This window comes from Bos indicus x Bos taurus, chromosome 13 (genome assembly GCF_003369695.1).
Source record: "Bos indicus x Bos taurus breed Angus x Brahman F1 hybrid chromosome 13, Bos_hybrid_MaternalHap_v2.0, whole genome shotgun sequence".
NCBI classification, from domain to species: Eukaryota; Metazoa; Chordata; class Mammalia; order Artiodactyla; family Bovidae; genus Bos; species Bos indicus x Bos taurus.
Window position 1 is genome coordinate 47,261,691 of NC_040088.1, and position 22,555 is coordinate 47,284,245.

Below are 22,555 nucleotides of genomic sequence, written 5' to 3' on the forward strand. Positions count from 1 at the left end.
AATGGATATTTATACACCAAGGATCACAACAGCGCTGTTCACAATAGCCAAATGGTGGAAACAATCCTAGGGTAAACAAAATGTGATATATATATACATGCAGTATTACTCAGCCTTAGAAAGTAGTAAGATTGTGATACACGCTGCAGCATGGATGAACTTTTAAAACCTTACGCTCAGCAACACAAAAGGACAACTATTGTGATCCAGTTCTATGAGGTACCCCAAATGGACAAATTCATGAACACAAACTAGAGCTGTGCCTCCTTAGGGTTTGTGAGATGGGGAGCTATTATTTAATTGTTTGAGCATTTGTTTGGAAAAATGAAAAAGTTCTGCAGGTGAAATTACGATGGTTGTGTGTCAGTGTGAATACACTTAATACTACTGGATTGTAAACCCAGAAATGGTTAAAATGATTAGTTGTATGTTGTATATTTTTCAGCATGAAAGTTCAAAAGAAAAAAAAAAAAAGTTCAAAAGAAAGATTACCGATTCGGTATTGGAAATTAAAATATTTTTTTCACTCTTAAGATTAATGACAGTTGGTAAAAGTGTGTAAGATGATTATTGTGGAGGTCACTTAAGTAAAATCTGTTAAGCTTTAAAGTAGGTTTGTCCTTTGTATTATCAGAGATTTCCCTGATTGAATTAAAAACCAAGTTGCAAAAGCATAATTGTTATAGAACATCAATACCATACTTATTTTTATGTACATTTTAAATGCTTAGAAAAGTTATGGACAGACATAAGATTTAAAATTATGAATTATAAAATAAGGACAGTCACAGCTTATATACCAGGTGTTGTCACCTAGCTATTTCATGGTTTTTTTTTTCCTTATTATACTTGTACACACTTTGTTTTCCCTTATGTCTCCATGTTGTACCCCGCTGTGTAACTGTTCCTACACAGTGGAACATGCAGGCTGCCCTCGTTGCGTCAGTTGTTGGAGCTTTGTTCCTGTGTCCTGTTCAGTATTATTGCAGCAACTGTCAGAACATTGTAGGAAATTGTTTAGTAATGTAGTCAGTACCTTTTATTCTTTAAAGTGCAGTATCTCTTTAGAGATCTTTTTGCAGATTGAGGAGTTATTTGGCATACCAGAAAAATATGGGTCAGAAAATTTTGACTTTAATATATGCTGTCATGAGTATTTTGAAAGGGTATCTATAGTTAGAAGAGGTGAGTGGATATTACTTAAGCCTTGAAAAGTTAGGTTATAATAACATTTCTATGTGAATGGTCTAGTCTTTGGTAGATTACTCCCTCTACTGGTAAAAATTGGAAATATAAATGAATATAAATGATTAATTCATAAAGAGACAGTTTTATCAAAGTGAATATATCCAATTTAAAATCAAAGGGTAACATACTTATTTCATGGCTTATATTAATTACTTGGTTAGAGAATTACAAATAATTAAAATATAGTTAGGAAAGTAACAATTCATTTTCAATTTAAAATATGGTAGGATGACATTGCTACATTGCCTTAAAAAAGTCAGACACACAAAATAAAAAAAAATAAAAATTTTGTTTCCTTTTGTTTTAAAGTTAAATATCTTTTTTTTTTCATAACCAACAAGGTGTGGCAGAATCACCCATAGAACTCGTGCAAGTTGACCATATTCTTGGACTTCCCCACCCCCATTCTGTTCTTTAGAACTGGGGTGGAGCTCTGGTATCTTTTTTTTGTTTTTAAACTTCATGAGTAATTCTGCTAAAGTCATTCTCAAAATCAAACCTTTTAAAAAGAGAGTTTCTGGCCTTTGGAGATGTTACTTGCTGAAGGTTCCTATAAATAGTGGTGTCAACTGGTTTCCATACTGTTCATCAATAATCTCTTAAACTGTGAAAGACATGTATCCATAGGATAAACAAACATTTATTTACATTATTACATTATCTCTGTGAGAGTGATATGTATTAGTTTTCTGTTTTGGAGTGTTCTTCTTTTCCTAGAATGAGGAATAACACTGAAGAATTTTCGAGCCCCTGTTAATTTTTCCAGTCTGGATTTAGCAGCACTGAAACAAATGTGGAAATAACACCTTCTCCAACTCCTGTCCTTGAAGGCAGAAGAAAACTTAAGTAAAGGCAACAAAAGGGTCATTTCAGAGGGATATAAGTACTGGCTTAATTGTTCATAAAGGAAGTAAAAATAGAACTTGTTTCATTCTGAACATCATTAAGATATTTAAACTGTTTATTCCTTAAGCTGAACTTAAGGTATAATGATCTGGAGAAAACGGGTGCTATTGTCTAGAATTGCCTCATGAAATGTAGTAACTTTTCACAAGAAAGATCTTATTTCCTACAAGTTTCTTTGTACTTGTTTATGATTCCAAACAAATGTTTGAAAGCAAAGGTGAACATGGTAAGCAGTCTCCTAAGACTTACAGACCCTCCTTTAAAATGTGTGCTTTGTAAAATGAATATATCTGTCTTACAAAAATGAAGATGTGGAGACCGAAATGGATCATAAGAGATCAGCACATACGTGAAATGTACTGAAAGCAGCTCTTAGTCTATATGTTAGAGAGCTATTGTCCCTAGTTCTTTTGACCATTACAACAGTGTTGTTAAAAGGCTGGTAGAGGAGGTTTGGTTTTTTCTTATTTTGCAATAAGCTTGCTATTGATTCCCAACTTCTTTGGGGCCATGAAGATTAACAAATGTTTAGTTCCTAGAATTGGAATTAAAGATTTGTACTTACTAGGTAGCAATGTGATATTCAAATACAGTGTTCCTGAAACTTTTATATACCATAGTAGCAGTCTTAATTCAGTTGTATAATGTATATGAGCTTGAAAATCTTAAGGAAATGGGTTTATAGGGGGAATTAAAACAGCCTTTCTGCCAGGATTGTAAGAGTGTATGGATATCTTGAATAATCTAGTCTAAACATCATTACCTTCTGTTTTTAATTCTTTGCTTCATTAAAGTGACTGTATTAATAAAATATGATGATAATAAAACTACCAGTTTGTGTTCCTTTTCCTGTTGGTAGACATATGGTTTGTTTCTAGTTTTGTGCTAAATTTTTTTTTTATATCACAATACCATTTCAAGAATTATTGAATATTCTCATTTACATACATTAGAGTTTCTCTAAGGGTGTATACCTAAGGTGAATTAACTGGGTTATGAAGTACAGGTACCTCCAGTTTTTCTAGAGAAGCCAAATTATCTTCCAGTGTAGTTATATGAGTTTAGCTTCCATCTGAGATGCTGTTTCTATTACTCCTTATCAGTATTTGGTATTTTCAGACTTTTGGACATTTTTCTAAATATGAATGTGAAAGAATATTCTGTTGCTTTTTAATATATATTTTCCTGATTATCACTGAAGTTGAGGATCTTTTGTTTTTTAAGCCATTCAGGTTATTCTGTGAATTGTCTTCATGTCTTTCATTCCTTTTTCTATTGTTTGTGTTTCTTTGATTTGTAGAAATTCCTTAAAGTATTTTGGTTACCAGTCCTTTGGGTGTAATTATTTTGCTCTTTGTCATTTTCTGCATCCTCACATCAAAGTTATTTTTCTGTGTCTTCCTCTACTATTTCTTAAGACTTAAATGTATATATAAAAGTTAAATCTGCCTTAAATTGGTTTTGTTTTAAATTTTCACTAGCTGTGTTCTTTTTCTTAAAGAGGTTTGTGGCTTTTACTAACCCATACCTCTTCAAATGCTACCAAAAATGCTGTTGGGGTTTTAATTTCAGTTACCTTAAATCTATGTAAATAATTTGCAATGACAGCTTTCAAATTATGATAATTTTTCATGCATGTTTTATACATTTTTTTGTGTACATTGAAACACTGAGGTTGGGATTTTGTGGGAGGGTTTTTTTTTTTTTTTGCTATTAAAAGAATCTTTTTTAGTGCTGATAACCTTTAAATGATACAAATAGAGATAGTTCATTGCCTTCTATATTTAATTCCAGAAGAGGAGTATGTAATTCTAGAACCCAGTTGTTAAGTATAAAAGTTCAGAGTAGGAGTCTCCTCTTATTTGTCACATCTGTAGTCCATTCTGGGGTTGCTCTCCATCATGCCTATTCTGATTTTCATATTTAAGTCGACTGTTTTCATGGTGATGAACATTTTCACCTTACTTTATGATGCATATAAATTAATTCTTGGAGAATTGTATTGTCCCTTTATATCTTAATGGAACCTTATTTGGAAGTGTAGTCAATACAGGACAGTACCATGGAGGTATTGAGAGTTTGGTTCCAGACTACAACAGTGAAGCAAGTATCACAAATGAATATTTAGACTTCCCGGTGTATATAAAAGTTACCTTTGCATTATACTGTAGTCTGTTAAGTGTGCAATAATAGCATTATGACTAAAATCTGTGATAACCTCTAGAGGGGTGGGATGGGGGTGGGTGGGAGGGAAACTCGAGAGGGAGGGGATATGTGTATATAGTATATACATGGTTGATTCACAGTGGTGTACAACAGAAAACACTATTGTAAAGCAATTGTATTCCAGTTTTTAAAAATACGTACCTTAGTTTAAAAAGAATGCTGTTGGGAAAATGTGTGGGTAGACTTGCAATACAGAGTTGCTGTAAAACCTTCCATTATTTGGGGGAGATGAAAAAGGCAGTAACTGTGAAATGCAGTAAAACAAGATGTGCTTGTACACGTATTTGAGACATTATTACTAACAAGCAGAGGGGTGCTTTGAAACTCACATACAGGTTTGGTAGCATCACTGCCTTCCCTGATGACTTTAAGCAAGTTACATAGTTTTTTTTTTGTACAGTTTTATCATCTATGAAATCAGAGTGTGACATATCTACCTCATATCTAGTCAGCCAACTATTTCCCGAGTCCACTCTGTGGTACCTTGGTAATGAGATTACTTGAGTTAGGTACCTGGCACATGCATGGATCCTGCTTGTTTGATGTTGGTTACAATTTCCAGTATTCAAGTTATGGTTTTCAGCCTTATTGTCTCCTTTGTCTTTAGAATCTACATCAGGAGACAAGGCTGTATCACACTCTTGCACAACTCCTTCCACATCTTCAGCCTCTGGACTGAACCCCACGTCTGCACCTCCAGCATCCGCTTCAGCAATTCCTGTCTCTCCTGTTCCACAGTCACCAATACCTCCATTACTTCAGGACCCAAATCTGCTTAGACAGTTGCTTCCTGCTTTGCAAGCCACGCTGCAACTTAATAATTCTAATGTGGACATATCCAAAATAAATGAAGGTAAATTTTCATGGTAACAGTTTCTCAAAAGTTCATTTGCAGTGTGCAAAATGACATAATTAGTAAAATCCCCAGTATAATATGGAATGGTCTTTGTTTCATTTTGAAATTTACGTTGAACTGCATGCTTTAAAATATGATTGAATTAGCAATACTTTTCTGTATATTCTCCAAGACTTGTCTGTGTACCTGGTAGTTAGCAGAGATAATTATAATTGTTTTGTTAACTTAATGTTTATGGTGAATTTTTTTTTTTAATGAAAACAGAAAAAAAGAGTATTTGCTAAAATTGATAGAAACGCTTAGTCTGTAACATATTTCAAAAAGCCTCCTGTATAATTTGAAGTATTTTAAATATGCTAATTACTAGGACTAAGCTAAGAGTAGGAATTCAGGTAGTTCTTGAACTACTTAAACATCTATGAGAAGGGAAGTAATGGATATGTTATGCTGTTTTACCTAGTTAAATTGCATTGTTAATTGCAATTTTGCTTTTCAGTGTACTACTAAAGTATTTAGACAGCCACCTCAAAGAAGTCTGAGTAAAAATGGATATAGTTTGTAAGCCATTCAGATTGAAGTATTAAATCTTAGGAATATCGCAAAATTTTGTTTGCATACATTTTCATATAATATATTTAGAAGTACTATTAAGTGGTTAAGTTCTTCCTTTATCATAAAAATGGAGCTATCTCAGGCTAGTTGGTCATTAGTCTTCCAGTCTTATTCTTCTCAACATTTTTGTATTCTCTTGTTTGATAGGAAAAGGTTTTACTAGACAAAGTAGGACTTTTAAACAGTTTGAAGAAACCATAGCCTAAGAAAATGTTGATAATAAAAGATCTTACGCTTCAAAAATACATAGTATTCCAAAGTACCCTGCTTTTTAATATTCATTTTTGAAAGATTGTTGAGGGTAGGTGTTGATGTAGGATTTGAGTGCTTAGCTTATCTAATAAAGCAGTTGCATGAAACAGTTGCTATTTATCCCGTTCATTCCAAGTAATGTACTAAGCACCTTGCCTATGTATGGAAAGGTTCCTGGTATAGTCAGAAGTTCCAGTGAGTACTCTGCTGTTTTAAACATCTCAAGGAGTTTTCCTTTAACTGAACACCTAAATTTTACTGGAAAGGAAACTCTACTGTTTTATTGTATAAGCCCCTTCAGTTTCTTTGCCTCTGCCTCAGATCATTCCCCATGTCTAAACCTGTTGTATTACTCCTGTCTTCTAGACTTAATTTGGGAATTCTAGTATGAAACAATTTTTTTTCTGGGTTCTCATTTGAATTTTCAAGTTTTTACTAATACTACATATGCTGCTGTGTTTTTATTTGAATTTAAGATGTACTGTGTTTCTAGTTCTTACAGCAGCTGTGACACAAGCCTCATTGCAGTCTATAATTCACAAATTTCTTACTGCTGGACCATCTGCTTTCAACATAACTTCTCTGATTTCTCAAGCTGCTCAGCTCTCCACACAAGGTATTTATGTATTTTTAGATACCTCTAGAGTTGTGTCTTTAAGGCAGGCAGGTGAGATTAATAACAGATTTCTTTTAATCTTTGAAGAAAAAGTAGCTGTGATAATTTTATTTTGATTTTTTAACACTGCTTTATACAAGTAGTATTTTTCTTTACCTTTTTAGATGAAACAGGTTTTTCACATTTATCTTATGCTGTATATATGTTTAATTCAACATCTAAGTCGTTAATGAGGTATCCTGCTCCAAAGCTAAAATAAACTATGGTATGCTCTCAATCTTTGTGAATCATTGAATCTGTTTTCCGAGTTGAGCTTTGGTTTCAGTTGGTGTTAGATGATTTTTGATCAGAGGATGTGGAAATGCTTTAGTCCTGCCTTGAGTTAGCCAGCCCTCTTCTCCGTGCAGGTGTCTAGTTAGAGGTGACACCAAGGAGCAGATGGGAAATAAAAGGGTCCCTTGATTTATCCCTGAGCCCCAGTGCAGAAAGCTGCTCAAGTGAGCAGGACTGCTGATCAACCAGTGCAGTGAAAAGACTCTTGAGAGACCCTTTGGGTGGTCTCATGGGGTGGGAATCTGAGGGGGACAAGAAGTAAGGCTGAGATCAGGATGCTTTCCCGGCGAGACTGTGTTCAGACTTGGAGTGGGTGCTGCACTGGGTGGCTGGTCTCTGACGGGTCGTGTGGTCAGTGTGGCCCCAGTGGGTAGAGATGCTGACTTTTTCAGATAGGTGTCCTCTTTGGGGTTATGGGGCATGTGCAGAGTTGTAAAGATCTGCCCCACATCAATTACAGAGGTTTCTGGTTTATTTTACTCTTCACAGCCCAACCATCCAATCAGTCTCCAATGTCTTTAACGTCTGACGCATCATCCCCACGATCGTATGTGTCTCCAAGGATAAGCACACCCCAGACAAACACAGTCCCCATCAAACCTTTGATCAGTACTCCTCCTGTTTCATCACAGCCAAAGGTAAGTTCTGACAAAACGTGGTCCACTGGGGAAGGGAATGGCAAACCAAACCACTTCAGTATTCTTGCCTTGAGAACCCCATAAACAGTATGAAAAGGCAAAAAGATATGACACTGAAAAATGAACTCCCCAGATTGGTAGGTGCCCAATATACTATTGGAGAAGGGTGGAGAAATAGCTCCAGAAAGAATGAAGAGACAGAGCAAAAGCAAAAACAATGCCCAGTTGTGGATGTGACTGGTGATGGAAGTAAAGTCTGATGCTGTCAAGAACAATATTGCATAGGAACCTGGAATGTCAGGTCCATGAATCAAGGTACATTGGAAGTGGTCAAACAGGAGATGGCAAGACTGAACATCAACATTTTAGGAATCAGTGAACTAAAATGGACTGGAATGGACATTTAATTCAGATGATCAAAATGTCTACTGCTGTGGGCAAGAATCCCTTAGAAGAAATGGAATAGCCCTCATAGTCAACAAAAGAGTCCGAAATGCAGTACTTGGGTGCAATCTCATAAATGACAGAATGATTTCTGCTTGTTTACAAGGCAAACCATTCAGTATCACAGTAATTCAAGTCTTTTCCCAACCACTAATGGTAAAGAAGCTGAAGTTGAATGATTCTGTGAGGATCTACAAGACCCTCTAGAACTAACACCAAAATGATGTGCTTTTAGGGGACTGGAATGCAAAAGTAGGAAGTCAAGAGATATCTGGAATAACAGGCAAGTTCGACTTTGGAGTGCAAAATGAAGCAGGGCAAAGGCTGACAGAGTTTTGCCAAGAGAATGCACTGGTGTTAGTAAACACTCTCTTCCAACAACACAAGAGATGACTACACATGGATATCACCAGATGGTCAATACCAAAAATCAGATTGATTATATTCTTTGCAGCAGAAGATAGAGAAGCTCTATACAGTCAGCAAAGACAAGACCGGGAACTGACTATGGCTCAGATCATGAACTCCTTATTGCCAAATTCAGACTTATATTGAAGAGAGTAGGGAAAACCACTGAACCATTCAGATACGACCTAAATCAAATCCCTTAGGATTATACAGTGGAAGTGACAAATAGATTCAAGGAATTAGATCTGAAAGAGTGCCTAAGATCAATGGACAGAGGTTTGTGGCATTATACAGAAGGTAGTGATCAAAACATCCCCCCAAAAAAAGAAATGCAAAAAGGCAAAATGGTTGTCTGAGGACTTCTTAAAAATAGCTGAGAAAAGAAGTGAAAGGCAAAGGAGCAAAAGGAAAGCTATATCCATCTCAATGCAGAGTTCCAAAGAGTAGCAAGGAGAGAGAAGAAAGCCTGCCTCATTGATCAATGCAAAGAAACAGAAGGAAACAATAGAATAGTAAAGACTAAAGATCTCTTCAAAAAACCTAGAGATACCAAGGGAACATTTCATGCAAAGATGGCACAATAAAGCACAGAAACAGTATGCTGTGAAAGTGCTGCATTCAATATGCCAGCAAATTTGGAAAACTCGGTGGTGGCCGCAGGACTGGAAAAGGTCAATTTCCATTCCAATTCCAAAGAAAGGCAATGCCAAAGAATGTTCAAACTACCACACAGGTGCACTCATCTCTCACACCAGCAAAGTAATGCTCAAAATTCTCCAAACTACGCTTCAGCAGTTTGTGAGCTGAGAACTTCCAGATGTTCAAGCTGGATTTGGAAAAGGCAGAGAACTGGAGATCAAATTGTTGACATCCATTGGATCATAGAAAAAGCGAGAGAATTCCAGAAAAACATCTACTTCTGCTTTATTGACTATGTCAAAACCTTTGACTGTGTGGATCACAGCAAACTGGAAAGTCTTCCAAGAGATGGGAATACCAGACCACCTTACCTGCCTCCTGAGAAATATGTATGCAGGTTCAAGAAGCAACAATTAGAACCAGACATGGAACAATGGACTGGTTCCAAATTGGGAAAGAATACACCAAGGCTTTATATTGTCACCCTGCTTGTTTAACTTATAAGAGTACATTTCACAGAGTACATCGTGCAAAATGCCAGACTGGATGAAGCACAAGCTGGAATCAAGATTGCCAGAAGAAATACCGATAACCTCAGATATGCAGATGACACCACCCTTATGGCAGAAAGTGACAAGGAACTAAATAATCTCTTGATGAAAGTAAGAGAGGAGAGTGAATAAGCTGGCTTAAAACTCAATGTTGAAAATACTAAGATCATGGCATCCAGTCCTGTCACTTCATGGCAAATAGATGGGGAAACAATGGAAACAGTGGCTGACTTTATATTTTTGGGCTCCAAAATCACTGCAGATGGTGACTGCAGCCATGAAATTTAAAAATGCTTGCTCCTTGGAAGAAAAGCTATGACCAACCTAGACAGCATATTAAAAAGCAGAGATTTTACTTTGCTGACAAAAGTCTGTCTAGTCAGAGCTGTGGTTTTTCCAGTAGTCATGTGTGGATTTGAGAGTTGGACTATAAAGAAAGCTGAGCATTGAAGAATTGATGGTTTTGAACTGTGGTGTTGGAGAAGACTCTTGAGTCCCTTGGACCACAAGGAGATCAAACCAGTCAATCCTAAAGGAAATCAGTCCAGAATACTCATTGGAAGGACTGATGCTGAAGCTCCAATACTTTGGCCACCTGATGTGAAGAACTGACTCATTGGAAAAGGCCCTGATGCTGGGAAAGATTGAAGGCAGGAGAATGGGTCAACAGAAGATGAGATGGTTGTATGGCATCACTCTTTCGATGGACATGAGTTTGAGCAATCTCCTGGTGTTGGTGATGGACAGGGAAGCCTGGTGTGGGGTTGCCGAGAGTCCACTGAACTGAACTGACTGGAAGGTACATCGCCTCTGAGGGGAATTGGGAAAGAACACACTTCTGGCTAAAACAAGTTTTCATGGTATTCTAGACTGTGTATGGAGGAAGAGCCCTTTTTTGGGAGTGAGGTGGTGGGATGCATGGCTGGTGATTGAGAATAGATGCAGGTTAATCTCAGCCACTGGAGGGCTTGGAGGAGTGAGTTGCACCGGTACCCCTTCTCTGCATTGATGCTGTTTTCTCTTTATTGATTTCATGGATAAAGAAGGTTTACTAATAGTCTTATTTTTGTAGAATTTTTAGACTCCAATCTGTGAGAGAACATGTTTTCCAGTGATTTCCCCATACTTTTTTTATAGAAATGAGTCAATTTCTGTGACAAGAGCTTTGTGTCTAATTTTCACATGAGCTACTGTTTGCTTCATTTGATAGAAACTTAACTCTTTCATTAAGTCTGATTTTCATTTTCATTAGGTCTTTCTGAATATAGAGCCCAATCAGCTACTGTTTGCTTCATTTGATAGAAACTTAACTCTTTCATTAAGTCTGATTTTCATTTTCATTAGGTCTTTCTGAATATAGAGCCCATTTTATGAAGCTATATTGCTTGTTTGTCCAAATAAAACCTTATGTTGTTGGCTCCTCACAGCACAGTTAGACTGTTGCTAGTCTCTGTTCTTACTGGGCTGTGAACAGGACCTTAGGATGCTGCTGTCGGATTTTACGTTGCATTCTTTGACTCTTGCTCACAAATTCATAAGCAGTTCCCAGTCATCCTCATTCTGTGCTTTTGTAGCATACCACCAGTAAAACTTGAGCTATTTGGAAGTTGAAATGTATGCGTTTTAACTTTTTTTGAACTCTTACTGATAACTGTATGGGGAAATTGTTTTTCAAAGCTGTAAAACAGGGGGCTCTTTGACACTTTCATGGCAAAGAATGCCTTACTTAAATAAAATCATAAGCAGAAGCCTAAAAATAAAAATGTATTGAAACATGGCTTGAAGTGGATGGTAGGCCAGCTCTTAGGTCTTCCTGTTGGTTCATCCCTTCCCGACTTGAGTCATGTTTCTGTGTATGTTGTAGATTGCTGTTTTAAAATTTTGAGTTACAGTTGTTTTCTGTGTAGTTCCTTATTATTTACTTGTATTTTGATGAGGGAAGAATTAAAATGTGAGTTTCAGCACAAGAGACCTATTCTTAGAGCTTATAACTTACCTTGTGGTATTCTAAGAGCACAGGGAAAGATGGCTGTACACGGCATGAGTGGTTGTGTTGGGTTTATAGTTGATCGTAACATTGCCACTTCAAATCCTGTAGGCAGATGGCTTGTAGTTTTTTGGATTATAAACCTTTCAGATTGTCTTTAAAAGTAAGTGGGCATTTGATCTTATATAGATCTTATTAAAATGTTCTTTATAAAAGAACATGCTTTTGTACATATTTTGGACTTACATTGAAAACTGCTTGCTGACTGTCACATGTGTGTGTGAAAATGTATGTGTCCACAGTGGTAACCATGGACCTCTTGGTCTGCCTCTGTAGGGTGCCATCTCTTTGAAGCCCACTCCAGTTAAATTGCATATGGGCCATAGTTCATTCTCTGATAGACAAGTCTATACATTCTCTTCATTTGTGATTGAATTTTAAGCATCTTTATTTGTATGATGTGGTGTAATATATTTATTTTTATTGATACAGAAGTAATAGTAAATCAGAAAAGATGTTACAGTATATTAGAAAGAAAATGGGGTTTAAAATCAGGAGAACTAGTTTCTTAAGCTGGTTGGCTTAAGTAATTGGCCCTGGGCCATTTTATGAAGAAATTAGATCTAAGCCTCAAAACTTCCTTCTATCTACATGACCTTTGGAAACTCATTTGATTCCTCTTCTTTAAATCTCCATGTTTTATATTGTTCAAGATTACTAACTAGACTTGGAGGGATCTGAAGATTTGGGCCCTAAATGACAATAGTTTACATAATTAAGTGTGGCTGTATCGCTAACACTAATCTTATTGTGAACATTTAAGACAATTCTTACCTTTTAAAAAAATCACTGAACAGAAATAATTGGGGAGTTTTCATTGGCAGAACTTTTGCTCTTATCTAGTTTCCACTGCTGTTTGTCTATGTGGTAGAAGCCTGTCTCACCAGATTCTGACATTCCAGGTTAGTACTCCAGTAGTTAAGCAAGGACCAGTTTCACAGTCGGCCACACAGCAGCCTGTAACTGCTGACAAGCAGCAAGGTCATGAACCTGTCTCTCCTCGAAGTCTTCAGCGCTCAAAGTAAGTTGATGTTGTATGTTGAAACAACACTGTTTTTTCTTTAATTACCATATTATTTGGATATTATATATGCATAGTAGAACTTGATCTTGGAAGAATCCATGGATAGCCTAACATAGTTTGGTGTATTATAAAATTTACAAAGGCAAATCTTACTAGATTGTCTCTAGTAGTGAATCCTGAGTTATTTTGAAGAAAGTGGCTCTCTCTTTAGAATTTTGCTTGATGGAATACAGGGGGAGTAACTATATCTGACACTTCACTTGTAGAAGCACATGATTTTATACTAGTTCATTCATTGGAAATGATAACTTCCCAATAGCAGTTTTAGATTTGAGTTTATTGATAAAGCCAAAAACCTCACATCTGAAACTTGGGTCAGTATTTTCCAGCTGATGTGTGTCAGACCTTCCTGATAGCCTCAGCTCTGAACCTTTAGTCTTTAGTGGCTGCAGTATAATTTTAAATATCCTCAGTGATGAAAACCCTTCATCTTTTGGGAGACTTCATTTTTGGAAATAACTGAAATTCATTCAGAGCAAAGTCTGGTGTGAGGCAGCTAGCAAGTCAGCTTTGGGGTATTACATTCTTGATTCTCACCACCACATCTCCAAATCTGGCCCAAACCATACAGGTGAAAAGAAGATAAGCAACCTCAGAGTGTTCCCCATTTTTGGTCTTATTTTGCCACTGAACTCATTCATTGTGAGGCAGTTAAAATGTCTGTTTTGCTTCACATTATTTCACCCTCTGATTATACACTTTACTCTGATTTTAAACAGTCAAAACCTCTGAACTTTTCACCCTCCATGTCTTCATGTATTTAAGATATATTGATGTGCCTTATATCTACAACTGTTCTAATGTGACCATTGCTTAGTCACATCCTTATTAGTGTTTGTAGTATACAGAGGCACAGGTTCCACTGTTAAGTTTGGTTGAGTACAGATATTTTAAATTCAGCCCTGACATAACTGTTCAAAGGGCTCTTTTAACCTCAGACGTGTATTAGGAATATGATATAAGTTTTCTTTGGATTTGAAATTATACTTATTTAATATTAAAATAATAAGTTGTTATTAGGAATTTGGGTATCTTTAAGTTAATGAAAGGTATTGACAGGCAATGTTTAGGATACCTAGAAACCACTTTTAACCATGCTCCACATTCGGTTATCTTTTCTCATAGCAGCCAGAGAAGTCCGTCACCTGGTCCAAATCACACGTCTAGTAGTAACGCATCAAATACAGCAGTTGTACCACAGAACTCCTCTGCCCGACCTCCGTGTTCACTAACACCGACGCTCGCAGCACACTTCAATGAAAATCTCATCAAGCACGTTCAAGGATGGCCTGCAGATCATGCGGAGAAGCAGGTACATCACAGTCACAGCAGGTGTTCTGCCTGTGGTTTGCTGGCAGCTCAATTCCACTTTGAGAAAGTCTAACCCGGACCCTGTGGATTTGAGCCGTCTTTAAAACAACTAATTTCTCATTAGGTTCTGTGGTTACTTTGTAAAATATTTGATATGTACTTACAGGATATTTGTGAAGTAACTTTCTGTGGTTTCACATATTCTAATTATCATTATAGCTCCCATTATCAAGTGCTCAGCGTTTAGCTCTGTGCTAAGTGCTTTATATTTATTCCATTTTCTAAAACTACTGACCAGTGCAGATCATGAGTTTTTTGTTCTACTAATGAGGCTCTTAAGACCAAATGATCTGTACCAAGGTCACTCAATTACTAGAGTGATACGACTCAAAGCCAGCATGCTTTTCCTACTCAGCCAGCTACTCTGATCCTTTTAGTACAGTTGACCCTTGAACAACTTGGGTAGGGGGGCTGACTCTCCACACAGTCAAAAATCCAAGTATGGTTTATAGTCAGCCCTCCATATCCACAGTCCCTCACCCCCAGATCAGCCAACTGTGGATTGTGTAGAACAGCAGTGTTGATTATTGGAAAAAAATCCATGTGTAAGTGGGCCTGCCTGCACAGTGTAAACCTCTTGTTCAAGGTTCAATTAACTACTGAAAGTTAGAAAACACTTGTACTTGGGGATGAAGGACCAACCCTAGCACATTACAGTTATTGCCACTGGCTGTTGTGTTTTATCAAATGACTAACCATCGGAAATGTTCTGTAAGCTCATGGTCATGCATTGTGTATCTCTTGATACAGGGATACAGTAAGGCCCCTTTATCAGTGTTACACCTGAACTTCATTTTGGCCGATCCAGCATTTTTTATTAATCACAAATCATGAGTCCTTCTATCTTAGTGCTGTACTACCATGAGACTGAAAATAGTATCTTCTCAAGAAGCCTGAGGGGTGAAATCTTAAAGGAATACATTTCACCATTAGAGATGGGTTTAAAAAAAAAAAAATTCCCTGCCACCCCCCCCCCCCCACCCCAGCCCGCCCAAATCCATGAGCATTTTTGTGGATTTAAAAGAAAATATTTATTCTGTAATCTTGATATAAAGTTACACTCTTTATTTTGTATGTGAATGTGACTTATATTTCATGAGATTTTCATTTCTTTTATAGGCATCAAGATTGCGAGAAGAAGCCCATAACATGGGAAGCGTTCATATGTCAGAAATTTGTACTGAATTAAAAAATTTAAGATCTTTAGTCCGAGTATGTGAAATTCAAGCAACTTTGCGAGAGCAAAGGTAAGCTTTTCACTGAAGTAAATTTAAAGTTCTCTTTGATATATCACATTCCATAGTACTGTGAACTGTTTCATAATTTAGTAATATTCCTGACGAATGGTAATGGCGTCTAGATTTTATTTCTCTTAACCCATGGTATAAATGCTTTATTATTAAACTTTTTTTTCTTGGATAATGACTACATAAGGTACTTGTTTTATTTAAAAAGTGAGATGTTGACAGCGACCAGTTACCAGGAGTCCCCTCTTTGGTTGAGAGCAGTGCCCTCTTACTGAGGGTAAATATCTCAGTTGACATTCAAACAACTGATTACATTGTCCTTGAAGCATCAATAGATCTCTTGGAAATTACATGAAGAGTTTAGTTGTCTAGGAAGTTTAATGATGTATATGTGCTTTTTTTAATTGTTTTCACCTTAACTCTGTCTTGTATTTCTTAATGATGTAGTGTTTTATTCAAGTAGGATTTCTATATTGTGTTAAATAGTATAGGTTATTTTTTTTTTCAATGCCTGTTACAAAATTGAGGACACATTTGAGTGGCTTCACATCCTGTCTGTGTTGAGTCACTGTGTCAGATGTAATCTTGTCGTGAAACCACAGATGCCAAGTCATTGTTTATGGTAAACTTGGGAAAGTGAGTTTTTAACCTAACCTTTCAACGACTAAAAAGTCTGTAAGCACTTCCTGAATATCAGTTGGGATTTTTTTTTACTCTAGGATTGCTTCGAAAGTAGTTCTGACATATGTAAAACCTTACTTTGGCTTGCTCGACAGATGTGCAGCTACTGAAACACGGTCACAAACCACGTTTGACCATGTAGATATCAAGCAGTAATTGTCACAGTTCACTGAAGAGGAATAGTGTTAATGAAGTTCATAAAAATCTAGTTAGCTGTGGAGTTTGTGTTTTTATATTTTGTTTTAAATATGCACGTCAGCTGGACTTTGCTCCATTTTTATGAACCTACATTTATATTGAGAATTGTTCTTCGTAATTATTGAGAAAGGGTTAGAAAACTAGGAGATATTTTAACTTTTGTCATCCCAGTGCTTTAATATTTGTCATATTTTCAAATGGTTATTTTGTCCTAACTAGACTGAACAGTTTTAAATTACTTCATCATAGCTAGTAGTTACTCATTTTCTTTGTAAAGCTACTTTTATAGTTAAAAGTTTGTTTTTTCTGTAAAATTTATAATGACCGCATGGGCTCTAACGCCATCTTTTATTTTTCAGGATACTATTTTTGAGACAACAAATTAAGGAACTCGAAAAGCTAAAAAATCAGAATTCCTTCATGGTGTGAAGATGTGAATAATTGCACATGGTGTTGAGAACAGGAACTGTAAATCTGTTGCCCAGTCTTAACATTTTTGAGCTGCATTTAAGTAGACTTTGGACCGTTAAGCTGGGCAAAGGAAATGACAAGGGGTCGGGGTCTGTGAGATTCACTTCAGGGGAAAGATACAAGATTGATTTGTAAAACCCTTGAAATGTAGATTTCTTGTAGATGTATTCTTCACGTTGTAAATATGTTTTGTAGAGTGAAGCCATGGGAAGCCATGTGTAACAGAGCTTAGACATCCAAAACTAATCAATGCTGAGGTGGCTAAATACCTAGCCTTTTACATGTAAACCTGTCTGCAAAATTAGCTTTTTTAAAGAAAAATTTGGGGGGTTAATTTATCATTCAGAAATCTTGCATTTTCAAAAATTCAGTGCAAGCGCCAGGCGATCTGTGTCTAAGGATGCGATTTTGAACCATATGGGCAGTGTACAAAATATCATGAAACAACTGTTTCCACACTTGCACCTGATCAAGAGCAGTGCTTCTCCATTTGTTTTGCAGAGAAATGTTTTTCATTTCCCGTGTGTTCCATTTCCCTCTGAAATCCTTGATCTGATTTTATCCATTTTTTAAGGCTCCTCTTTTTCTCCTTTCTTAAGGCACTGTTGCTATGGCACTTTTCTATAACCTTTTCATTCCTGTGTACAGTAGCTTAAAATTGCAGTGATTGAGCATAACCCACTTGTTTGTATAAATTATTGAAATCCATTTGCACCCTGTAAGAATGGACTTAAAAGTACTGCTGGGCATGTGTGCTGAAAGTACATTGATTGCTCAAATATGAGGAAATGGCCCAATGAACATGGTTGTGGGAGGGAAGAGGAAACAAAGCTAGTCAGATGTGAATTGTATCTGTTGTAATAAACATGTTAAAAGAAACAAAAATTGTTATTTTTCTTTACCTTCGGTCAATGCATATTAGAATTTGAACTACCTGGGGATTCTTTATCAAAACTATTCTTGTTGAACATTTATACTTCATTGAAATAATTCCTTAAGGGAGGTTTTGTTTAAAGCATATTAACAGGAAAATGTGTATAAGACTATTTAATGAAATAAGAAATTCAACAAGAACAATTAAGTCACTTCCCAAGTGGTTGTCATTTGTTAAAACCCTGGTTTACCTGTCTTGCTATTATGACATTTCATTTTGAAGGATGTTTGTGTTGTAGCTAACTGTTCAAGTCTGGTGCTGACTGCTGTTCTTAGCCATCACAAAACGCTAAATTTGTGTAATTGGAGCTTCCTGCTGTTACCTGGAGACAGTGGGAAAGCTCAGCTTTGTATATTGTTTCCTAAAGTATATTAAAATAAAAAAAGAAACTATTGCTACTATAAAATTACCTTGGCTTTTTTTTTTCTTTGCTAAAATATTGGTCACGTGGCCTTAGCATGACACTGCCAGTATTAAATCAGATCACAAGGGTTTCTTTATGCAGAAAAATCTCCTAGTTCAAAATCTTATCCAATTTAGAGACTTTTTTTCCTGTTGAGGCAGATGCATTCATGTGCTTTCAGAACTGCCAGCACCAAGGGCTTATTTTGTGATGTTAGACATTGTTGCTACATTCTGGGATGCAAAAATTCAAAATGCTCTTGTGCTTTAAGCATATTTAAAGTATAGAAGATAATGCTCAGACTTCTTAATACATTTAAAAAGGTAAAATGTGATATTTTCTAAATACAAAAATATTCCAGTGTAATTAAGATCATACTGGAAACTGACTTTTTTTTTTATTGTAACTTGAGGATAAAATGTAAGAAAAGACAAATGTCATAAATTATATCATCATGAAATGTTAATATCTGTGAGATTGTTAATATTTGCTGGGCTTGATTAGTGCATGTACATGAAATTCGTAAGAGCTTTGTTAAGTTAGAACCCTTACTGATGTAGTCCTGTGTCTTTTCTGGAAAGATGATGGGGTAGGCAGATATTTCCCCATCAGATGGCAGCTTGGCTTGTGGTTTAAAGTAACTTTGAATTTAATTTTCTAATTGTTTATTGATCTGTATCACCTTATTCTTTGGACTTTTAAATTAGGAATTGCTCATATATATATATATATATACACACATATGTGTGTATATATATATATATATGAGAAGATGCCTAATTTGAAATTTCCCAGTGAATTTTTAAACAATTAAAAATTTTGTGGAAATATTTTTACACTATTTGATTCACTTATTCTGTAGTGAATTATTTTAAATACTGCACTTTAATACTAATACAGACTTGGTGTCCAGCTACTAGCCTTCTTGAGGTAACCAGGGGATATTTATTAAAATAGATACTATACCCCAACAATATCCTTTAGTTGTCCTGTTGCCATGGCTTTGAGCATGTATCTCATTTTGTGGACACCGTGGTTCAGAGAATTTGAGAACAGAGATACAAATTGCCCCTAGGAAACCTCAGGATTTTATTTTAAAAGGGACATTAGTAGTGTTGCATTCAAATCTTAAAAAGTGATGTAATAAAATATTCTGTGAAGGTGGGTCTGTTAGAAAGTCTTAGCCTTGAAGAGCCAGCCTCCTATTTTTCCCTTTGTCTTCTGCTTAACTAATTTGACTAACCTTTAATTTGATAACAGGCTGTACCGCCAGACTTCAAGCACACTGAAAACTCTGTGTCAGCCTTTTCTTAAAGACATTATGCTGCTTTTAATAGCCCAAATGAGTGATTTTTATCTTCCAGATTTTATATATCTGCTTCATAATTGTAAAATCTTGGAAAGGAGGTGCTTAACACTTTGCAAAGAATTAATTGTTAACCCATATCAGAAACAATCTGTTCTCTTTAAACACAACCTTTAAGGGATTATTTCAAAGGGGAGGGGGCAGGGGGCGAAGTCATTCACTGCAAACCAGAACTATTGTAGTTCAGGACTTAAAGCTACTGTATTTAGATGTGGGGTTTGAATATACGGATTTCTTTTCAATAACTGTAAATATGGCTATATTCTTGTATTTGTACTGGAGTGTACAAAATGACACTGAAAAGTAATAAATATGTTTTGACTATATTGTGCAGTTATTTCAGAACAGTCTGTTTTGAAAGTCAGAGTGCATAAATTACGCACTTGAGGAAAAATAGTTAAAATACCAGGTTACTACAGAATTTTTAATAGCAGTTGTGTTCCAGTCGTGTTTTGTATAATTTCTTAATCACATTATTTTAATGAAAAATTTGACTTAAAGTTGGGATTTGCTGTACCCTTTTCCCTGATTCTGAACTTGGGGAGTGCCCTAAAAATGCAGTCCACCTAAAGAATCCCACTCTTTGGTCGATTTCACCCAGATTATCTCCAGCCCTTGGCTCTTCTTGAGCTTCCAACAAGTGAGTTTAATTCTTGCCTTAACATGGCAAATTTTCTTAAAAGACAGGGTGAGGGAGGGGGGATCTTTGATCCTCCACCCTTCCCATTCTCAGTAGCTGACAGTATGGTTGCCCCAGTTGCTGAAGATCCAAATATATTTGCTCTAATAGCATGTGCTCACCCATCACCAAGGACCACAGGTCTGCCTTCATAAGTGTACTTGACACCTGAGAGCTCCCTGCTCCGAGGTTTCAATCCTCTAAGCCAGAGGCAACCTCACTCTCCTACCTTTTAATCTTGGTTCTAATGCCTGCCACACACGTGCACAGGCTGTCTCACACACACACACACACACACACGTGCACAGGCTGTCACAGAACAAAATCCAAACAAAACTTGGCCCCGAGGTTTCACACACACACACACACACACACTCGTGCACAGGCTGTCACGGAACAAAATCCAAAACTCCTTTGGCTTACATGTTCAAACACCAGTGTCACCATGATCTCATGTCAGGTTTCTCTGCTGTTTCTCCCTTGTTGGCTGCAGTGCCCCTTGCCCCCCACCCCGGTGGTCTTCTCTTCCTCTGTCCACAAAGACCTGATCCTACAGCTGGCCGCCCAGTCAGTCTTATCTCAGAGGCCTGTCCTGACTGCCCCCCACCCCACCATCCAAATCAGTATCCCTAAGCTTGCATGCAGTTTTCTTCGGAAGTGTCTTGTACAGAGTAAGCACTCCATAAATATTTGTTGAATGAATTATGAGTGTTAAAGGGCTATGGACAGAGTCAGTTTACAAAGATAAGATTACTGAGTTTTTTTCTTCAAGTTGTGATTTTGATCCTCACCTTGAGAGACAAGAACAGCAACTAGCTTTTTTTCTTTTCTAAGAAATCACTATTGACTTAGTTATCAAAACCTAACTCCAAACCCATCTTAATTGCTAGTGTTATGAAATGTTTCAAATGATCAGTCAACTGAATCAGTAATAATCAGAGCCTCCTGTAATACATTTGAGGAGTAAAGAATCCCCTGAGAGGCAAGGTGCTCTTTCTGATGTGGTAAGCACAGGGAGATGGACTGCCAGGAACTGTCTCTGCTATAGGGCATGACTGCATGACTGATAGGGCTGGGGACTGGGTCCAGGGTTCACAAGGTAGGAAGCCTTGATGGGGCCATTTGTTTCGTTTAGATGATGCCTTGACTTCCAACTAGATACTTGTATCTTTTAGGATGGGTGTAGACCTACTACATTCTAAGATGTGTCACTGGTAGAAAAGTGTCATTATTACATATACCCATCCTAGAGGACCCTGATGCTGGGAAAGATTGAGGGTAAGAGGAGAAGGAGGCAACAGAGGGTGAGATGGTTGGATAGCATCACCTATTCATAAATAGGAGTCTGAGCAAACTTGGGAAGATTGTGAAGGACAGGGAAGCCTAGCATGGTGCAGTCCACAGGTCGTAAAGAGTCAGACACGACTTAGCAACTGAACAACAGTCCTAGAGGGAAACAACTGGGATGTGAGAATTCCCTGCTTTTGTGACTGGGGTGTACTTTATAAGGGCTTTCCAGGTGGGGATAGTGGTGAAGAGCACACCTGCCAGTGCAGTAGACTTAAGAGACATGGGTTCAGTCCCTGGGTCGGGAAGATCCCCTGGAGGAGGGGATGGCAACCCACTCCAGTATTCTTGCCTGGAGAATTCCATGGACAGAGGAGCCTGGCAGGCTAGTCCATAAGGTTGCAGAGTCAGACACGACTAAAGTGACTTAGCATGCACATACTTCATAACTTAAACTCTGGGAGTTGGTGATGGACAGGGAAGCCTGGCGTGCTGCAGTCTATGGGGTCACAAAGAGTCAGACACGACTGAGGGACTGAACCGAACTGAATTTCATAAACGGGCATCTTTTTCCTGTTTTAATGTGCCTACTGTTTAATTGCCCAGTTTGACCAGCATATGTTGGTGTGAGAAGACTGTAAGTTTTCTCATCCTATTTAGGTAGTTTAGGGTTTTTACCTTAATGAAAAAGGCAGGGTGCAAGAACAAGGTTTTTTGTATTACATATTCCCATCACCTAGAAAAATCAGCACCTAGAATGTGCTCAAGTATTTTTACATGAATGAATGAAATATACAGCTTACGTATTTGCTTTCTAGGATCGCTCAAATTTGTATTTAAGCATAATGCATTCATTTAAAAAAATTTTTAAATTCATGATTAAAGAAAGATGGAGCAGTCATTCTGAAATATCAAGTCAACAAGCCACTTCATTAAATTTCAGTTTTTTTTTTTCCACTTTGATACCTTAACATTCATCATGTTTATGAGCTAAAACTGTTAAAGTGATAAGCAGAAGGCACTTCTGTGGTTGGAGAAGCTTTAAGTTGTAAAATGGG

General features: G+C 36.9%; 1 protein-coding gene across 9 annotated transcripts in view; it reads left to right on the forward strand.

Annotated features, from left to right (window-relative positions):
• WAC (WW domain containing adaptor with coiled-coil) overlaps positions 1-19,857 on the forward strand; it is a 79,597-nt gene extending 59,740 nt beyond the window's left edge. For 8 of the 9 annotated variants that reach the window (XM_027559728.1, XM_027559733.1, XM_027559732.1 and 5 more), the window contains 7 exons: positions 4,988-5,233; positions 6,594-6,716; positions 7,539-7,687; positions 12,679-12,797; positions 13,986-14,172; positions 15,351-15,478; positions 16,717-19,857. In XM_027559728.1, coding sequence (XP_027415529.1) covers positions 4,988-5,233; positions 6,594-6,716; positions 7,539-7,687; positions 12,679-12,797; positions 13,986-14,172; positions 15,351-15,478; positions 16,717-16,786 — 1,022 coding nt within the window. In that variant the 3' untranslated portion in view covers positions 16,787-19,857. The remainder of the gene's footprint in view (positions 1-4,987; positions 5,234-6,593; positions 6,717-7,538; positions 7,688-12,678; positions 12,798-13,985; positions 14,173-15,350; positions 15,479-16,716) is intronic. The other variant, XM_027559726.1, reaches the window with a different exon arrangement.
• The last annotated feature ends 2,698 nt before the right edge of the window (positions 19,858-22,555 follow it).